General features: G+C 38.3%; 1 protein-coding gene across 1 annotated transcript in view; it reads left to right on the top strand.

The window, feature by feature from the left end:
* The window catches only part of LOC139713364 (echinolectin 1-like), a 34,560-nt gene extending 22,682 nt beyond the window's left edge, over positions 1-11,878 (top strand). The window contains exons 2-5 of the mRNA XM_071625101.1: positions 4,134-4,220; positions 8,204-8,325; positions 10,194-10,515; positions 11,664-11,878. Of these exons, the coding sequence (XP_071481202.1) occupies positions 4,134-4,220; positions 8,204-8,325; positions 10,194-10,515; positions 11,664-11,878 (746 nt within the window). The remainder of the gene's footprint in view (positions 1-4,133; positions 4,221-8,203; positions 8,326-10,193; positions 10,516-11,663) is intronic.
* The last annotated feature ends 10,774 nt before the right edge of the window (positions 11,879-22,652 follow it).

Genomic DNA, 22,652 nt, shown 5'->3' with positions numbered 1-22,652 from the left:
TTGATTCTTTTCACTGAATATCATGAACGCGACTGAACCCGAGCGAGCGGAGCGAGCGAGGGGGGAGGGGAGGGTGTGGGAGGGGGGTGTCCCCCTTCCCACAGTAAGAACTTTTTGCATTTTGATGTTGCAAATGGTGCAATTTGATGCATGTTTTTTGCGCGTTTTATCGACGTGAAACAGTCCCACTTGTTTATGGTAGCACTTTATTTTGATGTAGATTATTATTGAACAATTTGCCTATAAAATGGAATAATTCAGATACACTTCTTGTATTGATTCTTTTCACTGAATATCATGAACGCGACTGAACCCGAGCGAGCCCGAGCGAGCGAGGGGGGAGGGGAGGGTGTGGGAGGGGGGTGTCCCCCCTCCCACAGTAAGAACTTTTTGCATTTTGATGTTGCAAATGGTGCAATTTGATGCATGTTTTTGCGCGTTTTATAGACGTGAAACAGTCCCACTTGTTTATGGTAGCAGTTTATTTTGATGTAGATTATTATTGAACAATTTGCCTATAAAATGGTATAATCTAAATACACTAGTCTTCTTGTATTGATTCTTTTCACTGAATATCATGAACGCGACTGAACCCGAGCCCCCCCTCCCACAGTAAGAACTTTTTTCATTTTGATGTTGCAAATGGTGCAATTTGATGCATGTTTTTGCGCGTTTTATCGACGTGAAACAGTCCCACTTGTTTATGGTAGCACTTTATTTTGATGTAGATTATTATTGAACAATTTGCCTATAAAAATGGTATAATCTAAATACACTAGTCTTCTTGTATTAATTCTTTTCATTGAATATTATGAACACGACTGAACCCGAGCGAGCAGAGCGAGCGAGGGGGTAGGGGAGGGTGTGGGAGGGGGTGTCCCCCCTCCCACGGTAAGAACTTTTTGCATTTTGATGTTGCAAATGGTGCAATTTGATGCATGTTTTTGCACGTTTTATCGACGTGAAACAGTCCCACTTGTTTAAGGTAGCAGTATATTTTAGTGTAGATTATTATTGAACAATTTGCCTATAAAATGGTATAATTTAGATACACTTCTTGTATTAATTCTTTTCACTGAATATCATGAACGCGACTGAACCCGAGCGAGCGGAGCGAGCGAGGGGGAAGGGGAGGGTGTGGGAGGGGGGTGTCCCCCCTCCCACGGTAAGAACTTTTTGCATTTTGATGTTGCAAATGGTGCAATTTGATGCATGTTTTTGCGCGTTTTATAGACGTGAAACAGTCCCACTTGTTTATGGTAGCAGTTTATTTTGATGGAGATTATTATTGAACAATTTGCCTATAAAATGGTATAATCTAAATACACTAGTCTTCTTGTATTGATTCTTTTCACTGAATATCATGAACGCGACTGAACCCGAGCGAGCCCGAGCGAGCGAGGGGGGAGGGGAGGGTGTGGGAGGGGGGACTCCCCCCCTCCCACAGTAAGAACTTTTTGCATTTTGATGTTGCAAATGGCGCAATTTGATGCATGTTTTTGCGCGTTTTGTAGACGTGAAACAGTCCCACTTGTTTAAGGTAGCAGTATATTTTAGTGTAGATTATTATTGAACAATTTGCCTATAAAATGGTATAATTTAGATACACTTCTTGTATCAATTCTTTTCACTGAATATCATGAACGCGACTGAACCCGAGCGAGCGGAGCGAGCGAGGGGGGAGGGGAGGGTGTGGGAGGGGGGTGTCCCCCCTCCCACGGTAAGAACTTTTTGCATTTTGATGTTGCAAATGGCGCAATCTGATACATGTTTTTGCGCGTTTTATAGACGTGAAACAGTCCCACTTGTTTAAGGTAGCAGTATATTTTAGTGTATAGATTATTATTGAACAATTTACCTATAAAATGGTATAATTTAGATACACTTCTTGTATTAATTCTTTTCACTGAATATCATGAACGCGACTGAACCCGAGCGAGCCCGAGCGAGCGAGGGGGGAGGGGAGGGTGTGGGAGGGGGGACTCCCCCCCTCCCACAGTAAGAACTTTTTGCATTTTGATGTTGCAAATGGTGCAATTTGATGCATGTTTTGCGCGTTTATAGACGTGAAGCATTCCCACTTGTTTAAGGTAGCAGTATATTTTAGTGTAGATTATTATTGAACAATTTGCCTATGAAATGGTATAATTTAGATACACTTCTTGTATTAATTCTTTTCACTGAATATCATGAACGCGACTGAACCCGAGCGAGCGGAGCGAGCGAGGGGGATGGGGAGGGTGTGGGAGGGGGGTGTCCCCCCTCCCACGGTAAGAACTTTTTGCATTTTGATGTTGCAAATGGTGCAATTTGATGCATGTTTTTGCGCGTTTCATAGACGTGAAGCATTCCCACTTGTTTAAGGTAGCAGTATATTTTAGTGTAGATTATTATTGAACAATTTGCCTATAAAATGGTAAAATTTAGATACACCTCTTGTATTAATTCTTTTCACTGAATATCATGAACGCGACTGAACCCGAGCGAGCGGAGCGAGCGAGGGTGGAGGGGAGGGTGTGGGAGGGGGGGTGTCCACCCTCCCACGGTAAGAACTTTTTGCATTTTGATGTTGCAAATGGTGCAATTTTATGCATGTTTTTGCGTGTTTTAACGAGTTGAGACAGTCCCACTTGTTTAAGGTTGCAGTATATTTTTGTGTAGATTATTATTGAACAATTTGCCTATAAAATGGTATAATCTAAATACACTAGTCTTCTTGTATTAATTCTTACACTGAATATCATGAACGCTGTCTGTTCAGCAATCAAACAGAAAAAAAGCATGCACACGAGGGTGTAGATAGGGGCATATCCCCTCCCACACGAAGGTGATATTGCGTTTTCAGACCTGAAATTCAGCGATCTGGTGCAAATTTTTGGTGCAATACTTTTTCATCGAAGTGTTAAATTCACGGAATTTAGCTCTTATTCTGAATGTGCACCATCTGTGCGTATGTATAAAGTCTAGTAAGGTAGAGCTTAGGGGAAGGGGGATTCCCCCTCCCGCTCGCGGAGCTTTTGCGTTTTTAGAATTGAAATAAAGCGATCTGGGTATAGCCACAGTCTATTTCTTTGCATGGCAGGGGGGGGGGGGGGGGAGCAGGGAGAAGGCGTGGGCGAGTGTTATCTCACCCTCCCTTCCGATGGAGCTTTTATCTTTTTAAGGTTGAAATTGAGATATCTCGTATACGCATATTTGATGGAATCAACATTTGGGAAATCACCAAAAAAAAAAAAAAAAACTGATGGGGGGGGGGGGTTGAGGGAGGAAAGGGTCGATTAAAAGGGGAAATTCCCCTTAAACATGAGGGAACCTTCAGTTTTCGGAATATAAGTGATAAGTCTTGTGCACTCAGAATTATTCAGAATTTTTTGTAAATCTAAAAAGTGTACTTAGCTAGGGAAAGAGGCACAGAGGGGGAGGGTTTGGGAGGGGGATACCCCCTCCCAAGCACGAGAGATTTTGCATATTTTGAATTGAAATTCAACGATCTGGTGCACACTTTGAGTGAAATATTCAAAAAAAAATATCTTATTTGATGAAAGGTTGCAAAGGAGACCCGCTTCATGTGCATGCATACAGTATACACGCATTTTTTTTTTTCCGCCTCCCAAATCCCCGGTCCAAATCTTAGGGGGGGGGGGGGGGGGGAGGGGGGGGGGGGGGGGGCGACCGCCCCCATCGCCCCCCCCCCCCCTGGCTACGCCAGTGTCATAGTTATGATCTAATATTTGATGTACGTGTTCGTATACGTCATGAGTTCGACACCCATGAGTCATACAGCCCATTAGTCATAAAGCCCAGCCTACGAGTCATAATTACAGGCCATGAGTTCGACACCAAGCAAACAAGGTCCACGAGACTGACACATTCAAGCCCCGCGTTGCAATGTCGAACTCATGGGCTGTGTTTACCTATAATGTCCAACTCATGGGCATTATTTGCCTATAGTGTCAAACTCGTGGGAAACATGACTCGTGGGTGTCGGCCTCGTGGGTTGACCCCTAGAGGTCATGCCAATGGCAAGAGAAACAAATCGATATAGCGTATGAAGGATTATGAAAATATTTGTAAATAAATATACATATTTCTTCTCGTCCCAGCTTGACGTCCAACATGGCATCGACTATCAGCATGTGTCTTCTTGTGGTCCATCGGCATCGTGGTCACTCTCCTACCCCCTATTCATGGTCAAGAGGAGGAGGATGACCATCATCATGGTGAGGGACAAGCAAACAATTTTGGCTTAATTCACCATCAGAATGATATCATTGTGAATTAATTATATCATACACATTATAGTAGAACCTCTACTCATGGGGGTTGTGCGTGGATGCGAGTAAGTGCAACTTGCAGCAGATTACAACTGAAGAGTTTGTTCGCAAAAACCGATAAGTCCATATTTGCCAAATGGAGATATTTGCGATTAAAGGTCAAGAAAATAAAGAGAATAATAAGAAAATTTTTGCTTCTTTTGACCATAACTTCAAAAATGTACCTTTATATGTAGTGACCAATATATCATTCAAAAGGTATCATTTTGTACTTTATAACAGAGACCGTACTTCAAAATCTTCAAAAATGGACTTATCGGTTTTTGAAAACAAACTCTTCAACTGAACGTGTTGTCTTGTACCAGAGGTGCGCTCAAGATCTACCCACTTTCGAAAAAGGCATTAGATACCAATTCGATTTACATCCCAATTCATCCAGATTCCCTCCTGTTGCAGTACGCAGACCCTCCTAAAGCTGGTATCTCACTGAGCGGCGAACGTTTGCGAACGTAGCGAATTTGAGATTCGCCAACTTTTCTGACGAATGTTTGCGAAAAATCAAGGTTCGCTTCTGCCATTAGCGACAGTTAGCGACTTTTAGCGATGTTTAGCGACAATTAGCAACACTTCAGCGAATATCTGCGAAAGTGTTTGCGAAACACATAGTCCATGGGCCAAGACCGGAAAAATGGGTTGTTGGTACCACTTGAGGTGGCACAACCTTTTTGGTGTCAGTTTGTTTGTCGGGCATAGATATGCTTATCAAGCTATGATAGCATTTCCAAATGAGTAGCTTAGTCATAATAAATGAATTTTTAACCAATTTGGTCTCGTTTTTATATCCCTATACTTCTGAATAGAAACTAACCGCTATACAAAGAAGAGCACTGTCTTCCGTATGTCCACAGGTGTTCTGTTGTAAACGCGGTGCGCTTAGTCTTTATTCAAGGCAGCGAAGGTAATGTCCAAAGGGTTATGATGTCCACAGCTGTCATGCGGTGCGCTTAGTCTTTATCTAGACCAATGTACCATTATCATTTCTAAAGTTCCTCAGAAAAGGGATTATCTATACTATTTTTATACTACCCTATCAACAAGTACATCAGTTTTAAACAAAAATCCCTCTGTTCATTTACAATATTATTCATTATAATGTATCGTGAAGTGTACCGGTACATTGTTTTTGCATTATCTTATATTGTTGGATGGAAATAAAGCGACATTGGCGTGGTATTAGCGTTTTCCCCGTAGCGTTTTTCGCCGGAAAATGATAAATAATTGAAAAATACGGTAAATTTCACGAGGAATTGCTTTTTGTTGTTGTTGTTGTTTTTAGATAAAAGGATATACACTGTATCATACGCTTTGGATATTCCCTTCGCCGTCTAGAATGAAGACTAAGCGCTGTGGACATCATAGCCTTTGGATATTCCCTTGGCTGCCTTGAATAAAGACTAAGCGCACCGCGTTTACAACAGAACACCTGTGAACATACCATAGAGCTGCATTTTACAGCTCTATGGAACATACAGAAGACAGTGCTCCTCTTTGTATAGCGGTTAGTTTCGATTCGGAAGTATAGGGATATAAAAACGAGACCAAATTGGTTAAAAATTAATTTACTATGACTAAGCTACTCATTTGGAAATGCTATCATAGCTTGATAAGCATATCTATGCCCGACAAACAAAATGACACCGAAAAGGTTTTGCCACTTCAGATGGTACCAATATCTGGCCTGGCCCATGGACTAACAGGTGGCGACTATTAGCGACTGTTAGCAAATGTTAGCGACAATTTTGCAAATGTTAGCGACAGTTTTGTGAATGCTAGCAACTGTTTGCAAATCCTTTGCGACAATTTGCGAATGTTCTGGGACCCAGAAAAGTACCAGGCGATTATGTATAGTCAAACCCATAAAACGAACGTACAACCTTCCACTGAATTCAGATCTCTTGTGACAACCGTTCAAAATGGATTTCCAGTATGTGGAAATAAATTTCTGCCAAGAAGAGGCTCAACGTGCTGCTATCCTTGAAGAGCTGCTTTGCCTGGCTGCTGCTACAGCTATCGTGCAGCATAAGAGAAAGAAGATAAAGAAAAACAAGACAGGAAGAAGAAAAGAAAAGCTGTTTGGGTCAAAGAGTGGTTGATGCAGAGGACAGACTTCGGTCAATATTATAAACTCTTGCAGCAATTACATGATGGAGATGTCAAGAGCTTCAAGAATTTCCTTCACAGAACATTGCCTGTTTCAGGAGCTTTTTTATTGGAACCATATGGTTACTTGTTCGCTAGCAGTGGCGAATCAAAGAAAAATGTTGACGACACCGAATTACGACCGTTTGCAAATTCTTACGAGTTTTTTGCGAATGTTTTCAACTGTTAGCGAAAATGCAAATTCGCAAAGGTTCGCAAAAAATTTTTGAACATGTTCAAAATTTCTTTGCGACAATAAAAACCGTTTGCGAACATTCTTGCAATATTGTTAACGAACCTTTTGCAACCCTTTACGAACCCTGGCGAAATCCCAAATTCGCTACGTTCGCAAACGTTCGCCGCTCAGTGAGATACCCCCTTAACACCTTCCTCTGATCGAATATATAAGAGACGTTTTATCACTCATTTAATTTCATGTCACATCAACGTCAAAGTAAGCCCTATATGCTGTGAAAAGATTTATAAGGAAGTAAATAAATAACCTGTGCCAGGTGATATTGTCAGCCGATAATATACATCTAGCCTTTTACTCAAGAATTCGAAAGCAGATATTTTATGTATTCGCACTGCAGCGCCCTAAAAAAATCAGCCATCAAAAACGGAATACTAATCTTTGTAAAATCGAAAGAAACATAAAAACACCGGGGAAATATCCTCAGCTTGGAATGCTTAGACAGAGTGGAGCATAATGCTTGAATAACGAATGGCTGTTTCTCCTGGCTCTTAAAACTTTGATTATCATATACAGTCCGATATATCCTATTCGTCCTCCCGTTATCCGGATCTCTCTATACTTTCCCGAGGCGATCTCGGCGTGACTTTTTTTCCCCCAATCTAATAATTAGAAGGAGAAAGGGGGGGGGGATTTCAAACTCAAACAGAATTCCTACACAATCTCACATGAATTACATAATGCTTATTCGTTGCATCTATTCTTCAAGTCTACGAGATTAGACAATAAACAATAACCTCAAGAGAATGTTGAATGAGATCGAAGAATTCGTAAGTGCATTTATATCCTTTGTTAAGAATGAACTTCGAAAGGTAGCCTACATCATTGTTCGCTGATGGAACCCGGAAGTGCCACCAGAAATATAAACTCCCTCCCCCCCCCCCCCTCTTCCACACACCACACACACACACACACACGGGCTCCGACCCTGGTCATAATTTGGGATTCTGGGAAGTCAGAGGGAATAGCTTAGATGCTGAAACATCTATCTAAAAGTATTAGGTATTCATAGATGATTGCATTGTTATGATACCATGACATATCCATTAAAAAATAAGATGAAGAAACCGCATACTTGGTAATACTAGAATATGTTCATTTAAGGTAAAATGTTCAAGATACACTTTTGATGCATATGTGTAGGTCAGTTGTATCACAAAACATCCTATATACTATGATACTAGTAAAGTTTTGTAATAGAGCCTGAAATATAAGGAGATACCACCATTTTTCTCATTAAACCATAACTGTAGACAATTTAGTCTGGAAACATTTAATCAGTTGATTATATGACTATTGTTCACATTTTGTATGTTTTACAATACTCGTAACATCGAGTATACTGGTTCAAAATTTTGCATTGGTTGTTTCTATCTCTAACTCGATCACATTTTGGAACTATTTTGAAGCACCAATGCTGGTTTTTTGTTTCATCTGCAAAATAATGGTTAATATGTTTTTAATGTTTTTGGAATAGGTCACTGTTCAACCTCTCTTGGTAACCCGGATAATCCTGCCTTGTCTTGCCAACATATTCTGGAGGTCTGCAGCAGACCGTGTGGTTATTACTACATAACTACTGCTGGAGTCTATACCAAGGTTTGTTTGTTTGTTTGTTCGTTCGTTCGTTTGTTCGTTCGTTCGTTTCCATCTGAGAAGATGGCTGGAGAGCCCATATTCAGCTATGCTGAGCTGGTCTCCCACGGGGTCCAGTTGGATGTGAGGTGGGACCACTTCACAGGGTTAACCCTATAAAGCCCAAGGGGGGGGGGGGGGCACATTGTGCCCCCCTACCAGATTTTCGTTTGCCACTCCTTCGTCCTTAATCCAATTTCAACCAAATTTGGTGACTTTTCCTAAAATCTTATTGCAAACATTTTGATATATAATTTAGCTATATTTGATGTTGCTGGTTGCCATGGCAACCATAAACTGACAACCACGTCAGTCAGATTTTGCATATTTTATCTGTTCCCATTTCATTTAACAGCATTACAGTATATGAAATGGGTGTTTCTTGGCTGAAATTTGTTGAAGAAGCAAAATTTGAAGTAATCAAGGTCCTGGAAAGTTTTTTTTATTATTTCCTTTGTTTTTATGTGATAAAGGCATAAAACAATAGATATAATAGAGATAATAGAAAACAATAGTATTTTCTACAGATTGCCTTATATTTTGAGTTATTTTGATTCCTTCACCCAAGTTATACCTCTAATATCATTAGTTTATCATATTTTCAATTTGCAATCTCAAAATTCCACTATTATGCAAATATGAAATGTCATAACTATACATGTACCCATCCCAAACATTTCATCTCAGGTCTCATAATGTATCACTATGTTGATATGAATAGCGCCCCCATGTGGTGACCTTGGGAAATTTCAAACATAACAAATAATAAAATTCCACTTGCTTATCATTTGTGACAAATATGAAAATGATTTGTTTATGATAAGACATATATAATGGGGATAAAGAAATTATACCGAAAAATCATGTTTTTAGCATATTTCCTATGTATTTCTTTATATATTTGTAAATAGCGCCCTCCATGGGTGACCTTGTGAAAATTCAAATGTACAGTCATGTAGAGTATGAGTTACTCTACCCACATGCCAAATATGACGATGATACATCAAATAATAAAAAAGTTATATAGGGGGGGGGGGGCACAATGTGCCCCCCCCCCCCCCCCTGACGCCTGCGAGGGGTCAAAATAGCTTGGGCTTAATAGGGTTAAACACCCTGCTCTTTGCGATGGATGAATGAAGCGGGATCTTTTACGTGCGTGAGTTGTGACTCTCGCTATGTCCTATCCGAGGGACGTTTGCCTCTTGCTAGAGGGGACGGTATGATTACACACAACATTGCTCGGTCCAGGCTCGGGTTCGAACCGGGGTCCTTAGGATAGTGAGACCGACGCGCTACCGACTGAGCCAACTCACCTTCAGGCTAGAACAAAGCAGGACAAGTGCACTTATCCACAAACCCTTATATTAATGCGCACTTCGATCCTCATGGCTTACTCTTAAAGGGGAATTCATTCCAAATAAGTGTGTGGGTTGAACACTTTCTACTTAAAATTTCAATAGTAAAGTTTGAAGGAAATCAAGCAATCCATAATAAAATCCAAGTAAAATCAGACAATCAATAATCAATCAGTTAATTAATTAATCAATCGATCGATCGATCGACCAATCAATCAACTCTTAAGAAATCTTAAGTTTTGTTAAATCTATGTGCCGTCATTGCTTTATTCTTTTTCAAACGAAAGTAATAAGAAGAAAAATTGGGGTGAAGTGCTTGCGCCCCACCCCTTTAATTTTGTAAGGCACCCCCTCTTTACGAAATTCCTGATTCGCCCCTGCAATTTGAAAATTCAGTCGACACTCCTTTGTGCAAGTAGAAGCCCTATGGTAATGAAAGGCTTATGACAGATGATGTTTCCAAACGCATTTTGACAGGTGTTCTGTGAAATGACGCAGAATGGAGGGGGCTGGGTCCGTTACGGTAAGTCCGACATGGGAAGTGTCTGGAACTACGTCGAGGAGAACGAGGCGGAGGTCGAGTTGGAGATCATCTCTGCGTCCAGCATCAAACAGATGCAGGAGCTGAAATTCACCGAGTTCTACGTGCGGACCGACGTCGATTTCCAGATGGTCGGGGACGACAGCGTGAATCCGTCGAGATTGACAACGCGGACGATGCCGTGGTTGGAAGAGAAGGAGGTGTACATCAACGGATACGCTAACGACCACACCCGGCTGCAATTCCAGTCAAATAGTGGTAACGAGATTTAATTTCACGCAGCATAGCTCAGAAGTAGTAAGGTCTATTTATCATTGTTTATTATCCGAATCTTAAGTTCCACAGCTTCGCTGTTCACTGGGAACCACATTTCAAAAAGGTATAGAAACCCCAAATACCATTTTCTGTACCTTATTAAAAAAGGTTTTGAGGGGAATGCACTATACAAGCTGTGCTTTTTAGCTTCCCCTCCATTATCAACATCTTCAACATTACTTTATGATAGTAAATATCATGCGTCTGTAGCTTCTAAATTCCTTGTTTATATGTATTTTGAGCGCCATGAGCACAAAAGGTGGACCTTTGCTCTATCATGCAGTAGAAATTTTTATTATTGTTATTATTATTATTATTATTATTATTATTATTATTATTATTATCATTATTATTACCATTATTCTTATTACTATTATAATTATCTTTATCATTATTATTATTATTATTATTATTATTATTATCATTATTATTATGTATATAATTATCATTATGTATATTGCTCTTTTTAGCATGATATGTTTTGTTCACTCATATTCTTCGTTGGCAATGAAAAGAAAATGAAAGAAATCACCCCCCCCCCAAAAAAAAAAAACAACAATAAAACAAACACAACAACAACAACAAACAAACAAACAAACAAACACACACGCAAAACGAATTCCATAGCTATCCTCCATAAGTTTAAGTTTTATACAGGTTTCAGACAATTCCCTACTTTTTTCCTTCGATCAACACGTCAGTCTTATGATTGTGTTTTTTTTTTAAATTAGATTCATTCTTTAAAGACCAAACGTATTAGAGTTACGATTTCACTGAAACGAGGGGATGTTACCTGTTCCTTCACCGATATCAAAAACAAAATATTACAATGACATTTTAAGATTTCTATACTGACGGATATTCATCTATAATATCATAATTACGGTATAAAAGAAACAATGTATATAGGGTATACTTTATGCTTCATCAATAAAGATATAAAAAAGTACATTAAAGTTTGGTCATTAACAATGTCGTATGCAAGAACGTATGCAATATGATTGCTGTTGTTATCACTTTTCTAAAATGTAATTAATCCTCTTAGGTCTTCTTAAAAAAAACTGTACAATATTTTGCATCCCTTGTTTTAGTCGAGACCATGACGTGTATCCCAGGAGCTTCCAGCAAGTGTGGACAAGGTGGGACGCCCTCAGCCAACGGAGAGTCTAAACCTTTCTTCTTTGAGTCCCTCTACTTCGGGCCGCGGGCAGCAGGCGCAGAGCTGCACTCTAATCTTGCTGGTCAGTGGCATCGCAACAGATACACCTGGAACGGGACGTACTATTTCGTGTATGCCAAAAATTAGAAGTACTACGCGTAGCTACAAATTTGAATCATGAATATGATCATCCCTTGTTTGACAAGTTCAATTAGGTTATAGTGTTATTCCACTTTATCCTAAAAGGTGAGACCACTGGGGGATTGAATAGGAGATTTTTGTTGTTGTTGATAAATCAACAATGCAGGCCTAATCAATGAAGAAGAAATTAGAACAATTGAAGTTTTCCAAGTGAATTCTAAAATAAATAGTAAGGCATTCTTTTCACCACAATTCATCGAGCGTAGATCTTTGACGTCACTTTTTGAGGGTCAAAGGCCAGCACACGTTTACATTCATTGAGAAGGGCGCGGTTGGGGGCGCTCTATCTAAGAACACCGTTAATGCCAGAAAATCCTTGGAATGCGATACAGGATGAACACGTAATTCATATTACAAGAAAAGTGCCAAAACATACAGAAGACTATTACGAACACAAAATGCTTGGCACATTTAATTGGAATTATATCATGTCTTTGCTTTTCCTATCACAAGTCAGCGAATGTTTTTGCTTCCGTTTTATTCTGGTCCTTTTTGAGTGTGTACGATCAAAATTTGTACTAAGTTTGATCTCGTTTGGAGTAACATGCTGAGTGAATTACCATACAGAGTTTGACCACTCTGCGTTAAAAGTTTGTCCGGACACATGTAAAACGTGTTTACACAAACATGTATACGACTTTTTTATTTGTTTTTACAAATTGGATTGGATTGTGTTACCTTTGTGAGCTTAGAAACACCCGTATACTTAGCGCCATATACATTTTATTATCCTCATTATTGTGAGGCGATTGGATACTAAACGCTAAGAATCATTAAAGACGATCTGAATTCAATTTTGTTCTGTCTGTCTGTCTCTCTTTTGATAGTAATAATAGCAATTACAGTTGAAATTATAATTTATATTATATATATTATATATATAGCGAGATAGATATACATAATATTATATATAGCTATATGCATATGCGTATATATATATATTATACATACATATATAATGCATACATAGACAAAAATGACATGAAATGAAAGAATAGAATTAGAATTCTAATGTATAATGATTATACGTACACAATAGGCGCCTACATCATGTATAATAAATGTAAATGTGCGCTTTCAATACTGTAATGCTATTCATAAACAAAAAATTATGCATAGTAACATACACCGTGTATACATAACATATATTTATATATACAAATGTATAATCATACACACACATATATACAAATATATATATTTATATATATATATATATATATATAATATGTGATATATCATAAACGTCTGCATATAATGTAAAGAGAGAGAGAGAGAGAGATTTAGAAAGGCATTGTATGTTTCTTTGGCTGACTTGTGTCACATTGGAGCAAAATCCGTGCGAGGGTGACATTATAACGTGCATCGTAGAGAGAAGGTACAATAACTATTTCATCAGCAGTAGGCTATTTTCAAAACTTGGTAATCCCACTATGTACTTCTTCTTCTTCGTCTTCTCCTTCTTCTTCTTCTCTTATTTTGTGTGTGTGTGGGGGGGGGGGGGGAGGGGAAGTGGGTGTGCGGATGTGGATTGTGGTGAGATGAATAGGAATCCTGTCAATTTGTAATAATGCTTTTGCCATACATAAATGTTTGTGTGTGTGTTTTTTTTTTCTTTCAGAAAGACACAAATTCCATGCCAAAATATAGAACTACAACTTTATTTCATGACATAAGCACTTGAGGTACATATCGTAAGCTGGTTTCAGGGAGGATTTCATTTGAAACCGTTTTGCTGTCTTGGTTATTAGCTCACCTGAGCCAAAGACTCACGCGAGCATGCCATCTGCGGGCCCCAGTGAGACTCCAAATCTTCCAAAATCATGGAATCTTCTCTATAACCAGAAATACATTGTAATAGAGCTAAGTTGATACCACGAGTTAGTACATTGGTGATAGAAGTTTGAAGGTTGTTCATGGCGGAATCAAGGGTCCGCCCCCCCTTCTTCTCCTCTCTCTCTCTCTCTCTCTCTCTCTCTCTCTCTCTCTCTCTCTGTTTTGTTTATTAGACTGAACGGAATGCATACAAACACACACACATACACACATGTACTTTAAACGGCTTTCGAATAGACAGGTGTCAGTGCACGAGTGCTCTGGAAAGATTGTGTTTGATGGGGAAATCCAGTACAAACATAAGACAGAGTAAAATATAAAGAGTTCAACGGTATAAATTTGATCGAAGTCGGATGAAAAATAAGGGAGTTATTGACATTTTGAAGTTTCGCTATTTTGGGAGGAGACAGTTCTTCAACAGTCAATATATATGAATATGGAAATGGAAAAGTGAGCTATCATTCCCTCACAACTTACCCTATTATAGTTTGTACATTAAATTGTGAAATTTCCAGTTTTACACATACATTCTAAATGATCACTATTCCGAAGTTATTGAATTATGAATAACGTCATGTTTCAGGCTTCAATGACAGAAATATCAAATTTTCGTCATTTCTGTCTTTCGCGCACGTTGAATGGACATGGTCAGCTCACTTATTTGCATATTCATACCAGCAGCTGTACAAGAACTGTTTTGGAGAAATTATCAAAACTTCAAAATGTCATAACCTCCTTATTTTTCATCTGATTTCAAGCAAATATTATTGCACCTTTGAACTGATAAGATTTTACTCTCTTTTATCAGACTAACTTATATCTGGACTGGAGTTCCGCTATAATTAAAGCGCCGAATGTGATTTTTATATTATTCGTCCATAGGGTATAAATCATTACAATAATAGATATTTAATATTACGATATTATGCACCTAAGAGACGAATTTTTACGCGAAACTCTGACAGAAATGACTTCCAATTACCGGCAGACGTAATTGATTTTGCTCACTCGTGCTGAGCTGCTACAGACGATATTGAATTGCCATTGACGAAAACGAGTGACAGAGAGCACGACCTTGAATACATAAAATGTTTCAATATTGATCGACAAAAACGAAAATAAACGAATATTCGTACATTCCATGTAAACAGTGTTCGGGACAAAACATGTTAAAATATATCTTTATAAACATGATAAAGAATGATTAAATTTGAAGTCCTATTTGTTTTGAAATCCCCATGTATGAACTGGAATTGTATTGTCACTGCCTGGTAATTTGTATATATATATATATATATATATATATATATATATATATATTATCTCCTATGGCAACCAGGGATGACATGGCGTAGCGCTTTGTATCCAGTGGAAAAGCGTTCGAAAAATTTGAACTATCTTAAAATGAATGCTGAAAATGGGGAGGGAAACCAATATAATTATAATTCCAGTGGAGCAGCTAATGCGATGTGTTGTGCATGGTAAACAAACCCGGGTAACGAACCCATGAAGCAAGAAGCTTTTTAAAATCAAACCTGATACATTTGTTATTATTATTGTTATTATTATTATAATTATTACTATCATCATTACTACTACTACTACTACTACTACTACTATAGGTTTTCCCATCCATTTTCGCACTTTTGTCATTCAATTTCAAAAATTTATTATTCAATTTCGTCCCGAGAAGCACGTGGAACGCAAATCCTAACTTCAATTTCGTCAATTGTCATTGTAATTCGTTTTTCGTCATACATTTTCGAAGACATAGCATTCAGAAGTGTCAATTGTCATTCAAATTCATCCCTCCCGTTGACGGATCGCAGAATGTGAGGATTAAATTCGTTTTTGTTCACACAATTTCATGAATTTTTTCATTCAAATTAGTCAGATGTTGTCGTTTCTTTATTTTGATGGTGAACCAACTTTAAGCCGACATAATTTTACGTTCTCTCGTAAATTGTATCCTTACACATAATTCCCTAACCATTTGCTTAGACAATACACACGAAAAACATGACTGCCAACCAAAATTGATTGAAGGATAAACGACAGTGAAAAGACATAACCCAGGACAGTATGTCAGTATCACCTTTTGAACTTTAACTCGTAATGTTCAGGTTTTCGCATCATAATGCATGAAGCAAACTTTAATTTTTGTACCCTGGAAAGCAGTAAACATAATTATGTTATCCATTCTTTGACATTAAACAGGCTACAATTCTACACTTAAATTTTGTCTTTAATCATGTCAGCCTAGAAATCGTTTGTCAGTGTTTTCGTTTGCGAGACGGTACGTCTGTTTGTACAAGTGTGTACTCGGGTTGCTTGTGTGTCAAGTTGATTTTATTTCACTTCCAACAAACAAATAAGAAATACAAAGAAACACTCATATACACAGACGTCATGAAATCAGTACCACAATGCGATGAACAGAATAACATTGTAAGAAAAATATAGGTAAATTATCAACAGAGATACAAATATCTGTTACGTCACTGTGGTAAATGCATAAACAATATTGCTGGAAATGGAGGGGACTGCTAAAAAGCAGAGCTTGTAGAATGCAGTCCCCTCATAAAGAAAAAAAATGCAAAAAAAATGCAAAAAAACAACAACAACAACAAATTTCCCTAAGCGGTAGCAAAAAAAAAAAAAAATCTGTATCTGTGGTTCTCTCTGTGTGTGTGTGTGTGGGGGGGGGGGGGGGGACACTTGTGTGTATGTTAACTTCTGAATGTAAAATGTGAACGGTTACAGAAAAAAAAATACATGAATGACTGGAAAATCACACCGGATAGAGATATAGTCCGGGAGCCAGCGGGGGTCAGCCTAGCTGAAAAGGTTACCAATTTTTATGTATATAGCAATTTAGTACATATGCCCCTAAGTATGGAAATGCACGTCTGGCTGGTCATCGGTGGTGGGTGTGGCCAGGAGGGCCAAAAAAAGGACCCCTCAAAATTAGGCTAGCCTAGCTGGAAAAGTAACCCCATGAAAACAACTGGAACTTGTTCGTTACACTTACAGGATAGATGAATGACCATTGCCAGACGTTTTAAGTGGTGGGGGGTAGCCGCCAGACGCTCTTAAAGGTCCAACTCCAGCTAGGCTAGCCTAGCTGAAAAAGTAACCTCATGAAAACCACTGGAACTTGTTCGTTACACTTACAGGATAAATGAATGACCATTGCCAGACGTTTTAAGTGGTGGGGGGTAGCCGCCAGACGCCCTTAAAGACCCAAATTTTTCCAGCTAGGCTAGCCTAGCTGAAAAAGTAACCTCATGAAACCCACTGGAACTTGTTCGTTACACTCACAGGATAAATGAATGACCATTGCCAGACGTTTTAAGTGGTGGGGGGTAGCCGCCAGACGCCCTTAAAGACCCAAATTTTTCCAGCTAGGCTAGCCTAGCTGAAAAAGTAACCTAATGAAACCCACTGGAACTTGTTCGTTACACTTACAGGATAAATGAATGACCATTGCCAGACGTTTTAAGTGGTGGGGGTAGCCGCCAGACGCCCTCAGAGACCCAACTTTTTCCAGCTAGGCTGGCCTAGCTGAAAAAGTAACCTAATGAAACCCACTGGAACTTGTTATTTACACTTACAGGATATATGCATGGCCGCGTTGCCAGACGTTAAGAAGTGGGGGGGGGGGGGGGGGGGGGGATAGCCGCCAGATTCCCTCAAAGACCCAATTTTACCAGCTAGACTATAGCCCTGGCTGGAAAAGTAACCTCCTGAAACCCACTGGAACTTGTTCTATGTTTGTATCTCACCTGATAAACACTGTCGACATAGTATTCTGGTGTTCTTTCAATAACTTTCCACACTTTTGAGCTATCCTTATGACCACCAAATTTACTCCTCAGATCATCTAATGATTGCTGTCAAGTGTTAATATTGGTGAAGTCTGACTACGTCAACAGTCAAAAAGTCAATGAACTAGGCATATGCCATTTGAAAATCTCTGTAATCACAAAGTCGATACGTGGACGAGACATCACTTCGCTTTTGCCTTGTTAGATGGTGAATATTTGTAAGCTTCCGTTTCTAATTCATACAGCACCAGCATACATGTCTGAGAATAGCGGTAAAGAAGATTAGAGTCTTTGGCAACAAGTGCAAAATTAAATTCTGTGCCTTATTTGCTAAACAAACGTGGTATAGTGATAGGAGGACAACGACCTGTTAGGCAATATGGCGGACCAATAGCTCTATATTATTAGTGCTATAGAATAAATGACAATGATGTAGTTCTGAAGCATACTTTTCATCAGATGCTTTTGCAATGACTCAATGTATACTTTTAATCGAACTAATATATCCATGACTTGCTCGTGAATTACGGCAGAACGATTCGGTGAGGAAAGTTTTCTGTGATGTCATTACGGAAGAAGTGAACGTGTCAATATTTTGCTATTTGTTCCATAATTAATTCTGAAGTGGTTAAATGTATTTTCCTAAAACATTTTTTCTTTTATATAATACCTACGTTGCATCCAAATGCCTATTCGTTCAAAAAATGCGGGCCATGTATTCAAAGGTCAAAGATCATAGGTTAATGGAAGTAGGGCATACATTGTACAACATTTCACTAAGTTGTTGGTTGTTGTTGTTGTTGTTGTTGTTTTTTTTTTTTTGGGGGGGGGGCATGATTCAAAGTGTCCTAAAACCTTGTATAATACATGTATTTAGTTTTGTAGTCACGACTCTGCTATGTATGAATCAAAACTCTTCCCGCTCATACAAATGCAGCCGTTTCAGGGAAATAATTATGATAATGATTGGTAATGCTGAAGTGGTTCATAACATTCCATTGATACTATGTATAGAACAGAAAGTGAATTTGACAATGGTATATATATGATATCCGCAATTTACTCTTTGACAGGTTCTATCATCCGATTAATAATGTATAAATTGAATATACAGTAGTCCCCTATTCAGTAACGACAGGTTAAGTTAGATAAGCTGCATTAATTTTGCACGCGACCATGGCGTTATAGCCAAATATGATTGAATTCTGTAAATCTGTGTGCCTGCACAGGATTGGAAAACGAAACAACTTTCTGTGTATAGAACAACGAAACAGAAACTGGTGCATACATTATTCTCAGTCACTTTGTTATGCATAATGATGGTTTGCTCATTGCAGTTCCGGAATCTCAGCTCGAGGGACTCGGATTGATCCCAAATCAGTCGGCATGCGTGTATCACCCAAAACAATATCTGAACACAATTATAACTGCAGTCCTCCATAGTCTCTATTGGTTGCCGTATCAAGTTTGATTTTCATATTATTTACAGTACCTTGCATTTAAATGTTTTCATCGAAATGCCCGTATACGGTATGCGTATCTCAGTTAACTCTTTAAATCATAGTGATACGTGCCAAGAATCTCATGTTTTCAATAAGCGTGAACTCCAAGACATGTCGTGATAAGGACTTTAAGACAATTGGCATCGTCATTATAAAACGAATTCCCCTTTTACAAGACACGTTTTAGATTTCAGATAGAAATATGGATTCGTTTGAATGCATACAAACAGCTTCTTAAATCCTCTTACATTTTGTTTTTAAGATATGGTGTATACTTTAGAAGTGTAAGAAGCATGCTCTTGTTTTAGAGGCTTTGAGTACTGGTAAGAAGCATATGTTATTCTTATAGATTATGTGAATAAGTACGCATTCAAGGACGATTTGAATAAAACGTATCCAGACAACTGCATATCATATTTTCACCTCTTCCTTTTAATTCATGCAGATGTATACTCTTGCCGAGAAGGTTAACTGTTTGATAGATATAGTGCTCACCTTATTGAAAAGGTAATTGGGTAAATTTTTGGTTTCAGTATATTATTCAAACACAACTAAGTTAACTTTTACATTAACATTTTCACAACTCACAAATTCCACACGCACACACATTTCATGATTCACAAGATCCAAGTAACACTAATCCTATTTACTTTGCAGAGTGCAACAACAACATAAGTTATATACTGAGCAAATAGGCTTACATCAGTTCGCACTATTCAAGGTTTAGAGTAGTTAAGGAACTAAATCGTACCCGATTATGTGATGCTAAGTTGCACCTTGAGATGATGGGCAATATTGCCCCTATAAAGGAGCGGGCAGTGACACTGACTTGCTCCTTTAAAGGAGCAATTTTGCAGCAGTCATGGAGCAAATAAGCACCACATAGGTGCAACATCATACCAATAAGGCACAAGATTGCACCCTCAAGAGAGGGTACATTCTTGCATCATTCGGGCATAAAGTTGCACCTAAAGGTACGAGGTTGCGCCTTTTTCAAGGGGGCAAAGTTGCTCCCGAGGGTGTAACTTTCATCCTTTCTTGCGGGTACAAAGTAGCACCCAAAGTTCCAAGATTGCACCCTCAAAACAAGGCACAATCTTGGAACTTTGGGTGTTTCTTTGCACCCTCACGAAAGGATGTAAAGTTGCACCGAGATGTAAAGGCTACACGGGGTGCAAAGGTGCGCCGAAAGGTAAAGGGTGCAAGATCGCACCCTCAAGAAAGGTGCAACTTAGCACCACTTAGTGTGGGTGGAAAGATGCACCCTCAAGAAGAGGTGCAATCTAGCACCACTTAGTGTGGGTGGAAAGATGTACCCAAGGGAACATTTTCGCACCCTCAATAAAGGGTTCAACTTTGCACCCTCTCTGCAGTATTATTTTATACACACGTGAATTCCTTGTTCCTGTGAGCTACGTTTAATATGAGCGTGACCCAGTATTAGACACGTGTCAAGCCTTTGCAGACACATAATTTTTTTCTTCAGATTGTTTAAAGGTCATTTAAAACAAATTTAAATATGTATTTATTTCTTTTAAGTTAAGAGGAGCAAATGTGGAGATCATGACCTGTGATACATGTTACGGGAAGTCTATATCTTTATGTGTACTCGTTGTTTTTTTCAACTACAAGGAATTACCTATGAGCTAATTGGATAAAGAAGCTGAGCATTCCTTTTTTTTCACCAGTTAATGTCAGTGCTGGTGTATTATTCTTGAAAAGTTGGCATCTAAATGTCCTCCAAACCAAGTACTCACTGTATAAAATTATATTCCTGTGAGTTACGTTTCTTATGAGCATGACAGATCTGTAGACACGTGTCATAGTGGTTACAAATACTAAGTTTCCTTTGCTTTTATCGTTATCACGAAGCGATTTTGAACAATTTCAGATGTTCTGGTTTTTTCAATTTCGTTACGAGAAGGCAATAATGATTTCATGTAAAACATGTTAAGGAAAGTTGATAGTTTGGTTATTTTATCATTACTCATCTTCGTCTTCTCAACAAGAAGATGGTACACATGAGCTCATTTGCTAAAGAATTTGAAGGATGTTTAATTGCTGGTAGCCACGTAGGGGCTTTTGTCATAACATTTTGCATCTTAATCCCTCGAAACTAAGTACATGCAGTATTAGTTTATAGATAACATAATATTTTTGTTGTTGCTGTGAGCTTATTCATATGAATTTTAGACATGTTTCTCATATGTTTCTGTCATATGCTTTACTGAAGAACAGCAAATGTTGAGTTTATTGGCAAGAGAGGTTGATCATTACTTTACATTTAAGTTCATTGAAGTGCCGGAGCATAAACTTGTCTTGAAATATTAGCATCCAAAACCCTCCAAACCAAAAACGTGCAATACTAGACACGACAGGAATTCCTTGTTGTTGTGAGTTATGTTTCTTAAAAACACTGATTTTTTCTGCTTTTGCAATGTACTATGTTCAAAAACACTCTTGAACAATTTTCAGATTTCGTTTCTTTCTTAAGAGAAGAAAACGATGAGGTCATGTGAAGCATGTTCCTATAAGTTTTATTTTGTTAATAATTTTTCTTTACCCATCTCCTCAACCGTAAGGTGATACGGTACCTAAAAAGTCATAGGCCAAAGGTGTTGAGCTTTACTTCCCCTTTTTAAAGTAAATTTAAGAGCTGGGGCATTATTTTCAAAAAAGTTGGCATTTTAATGATTCCCACTGATCAGTTACTAGCCTTCCCCTTTAAGCTTTGTACACCGAGGACGAGTCTTACTGAATGGATTTCTTGTTGCAGTAGAATTGTATTTTTTATGAGCTTGATGGAGTATTAGACAATTGTATAAAGTGTTTGCAAAAACTGTTAATGGGTTTTGCTAATGTCCAAAGAGTTCATTTGCCAATTTTGATTGTCTTTTGTTTTAATCATCAGATGTTTGTTTTATCATGGTCATAGAGGAAAGTTAATTTTTTAAAAAAGCCTTCATATAAGAAGAGATACTGTAGGACACAATTTTATCAAAAGTTGTGATTTTCAACATTTCCAAAATGCAATTGATGAATATTTCTCCCCAGGACACAGAAAGAAAGTAGTTTTTGGTCTTGTTTTTTTTTTCACGTCAGTATGTTATAATACCCGCGGGTTTACGCCCATCCCACCAATTTCCATCCGGATACTGTACCCGGCCCTGATTTTTTTGTTTTTTGTTTTTTATTTTTGTTTTATACTGCAAAGAAAATGAGAACACTGATGTTTGAGAAAAATTCTGACATGTTTGATTGGGCAATTCTTTTTTTGATGTCTATTATCCTTCCCAAATAAGTTTTTTGGTTATCACTGAGGACAAATACAGACACCCTATTTCTTCTACAAAAACCACAGCACTGTATATTCTCATATTTCTACAGTATTTCGTCTCAACACTTGCCCTATTGATATTTCAAAGCATGTTTCCCTTTGCGCTCAAGAAACTCCCCCATTAAAGGAGACCTCCGGGTGATTCTCAGATTTTTACATTTGTACAACTATGAATTAGTTATACTGAGGACAGAGTTTCAGAATTTGTGATGATTGGG

Source organism: Diadema antillarum, unplaced genomic scaffold (assembly GCF_040938485.1).
Source record: "Diadema antillarum isolate AM-2024a unplaced genomic scaffold, OU_Dant_1.0 seq00001953_RagTag, whole genome shotgun sequence".
NCBI lineage: Eukaryota > Metazoa > Echinodermata > Echinoidea > Diadematoida > Diadematidae > Diadema > Diadema antillarum.
This window is presented reverse-complemented; position numbering and strand designations above follow the sequence as displayed.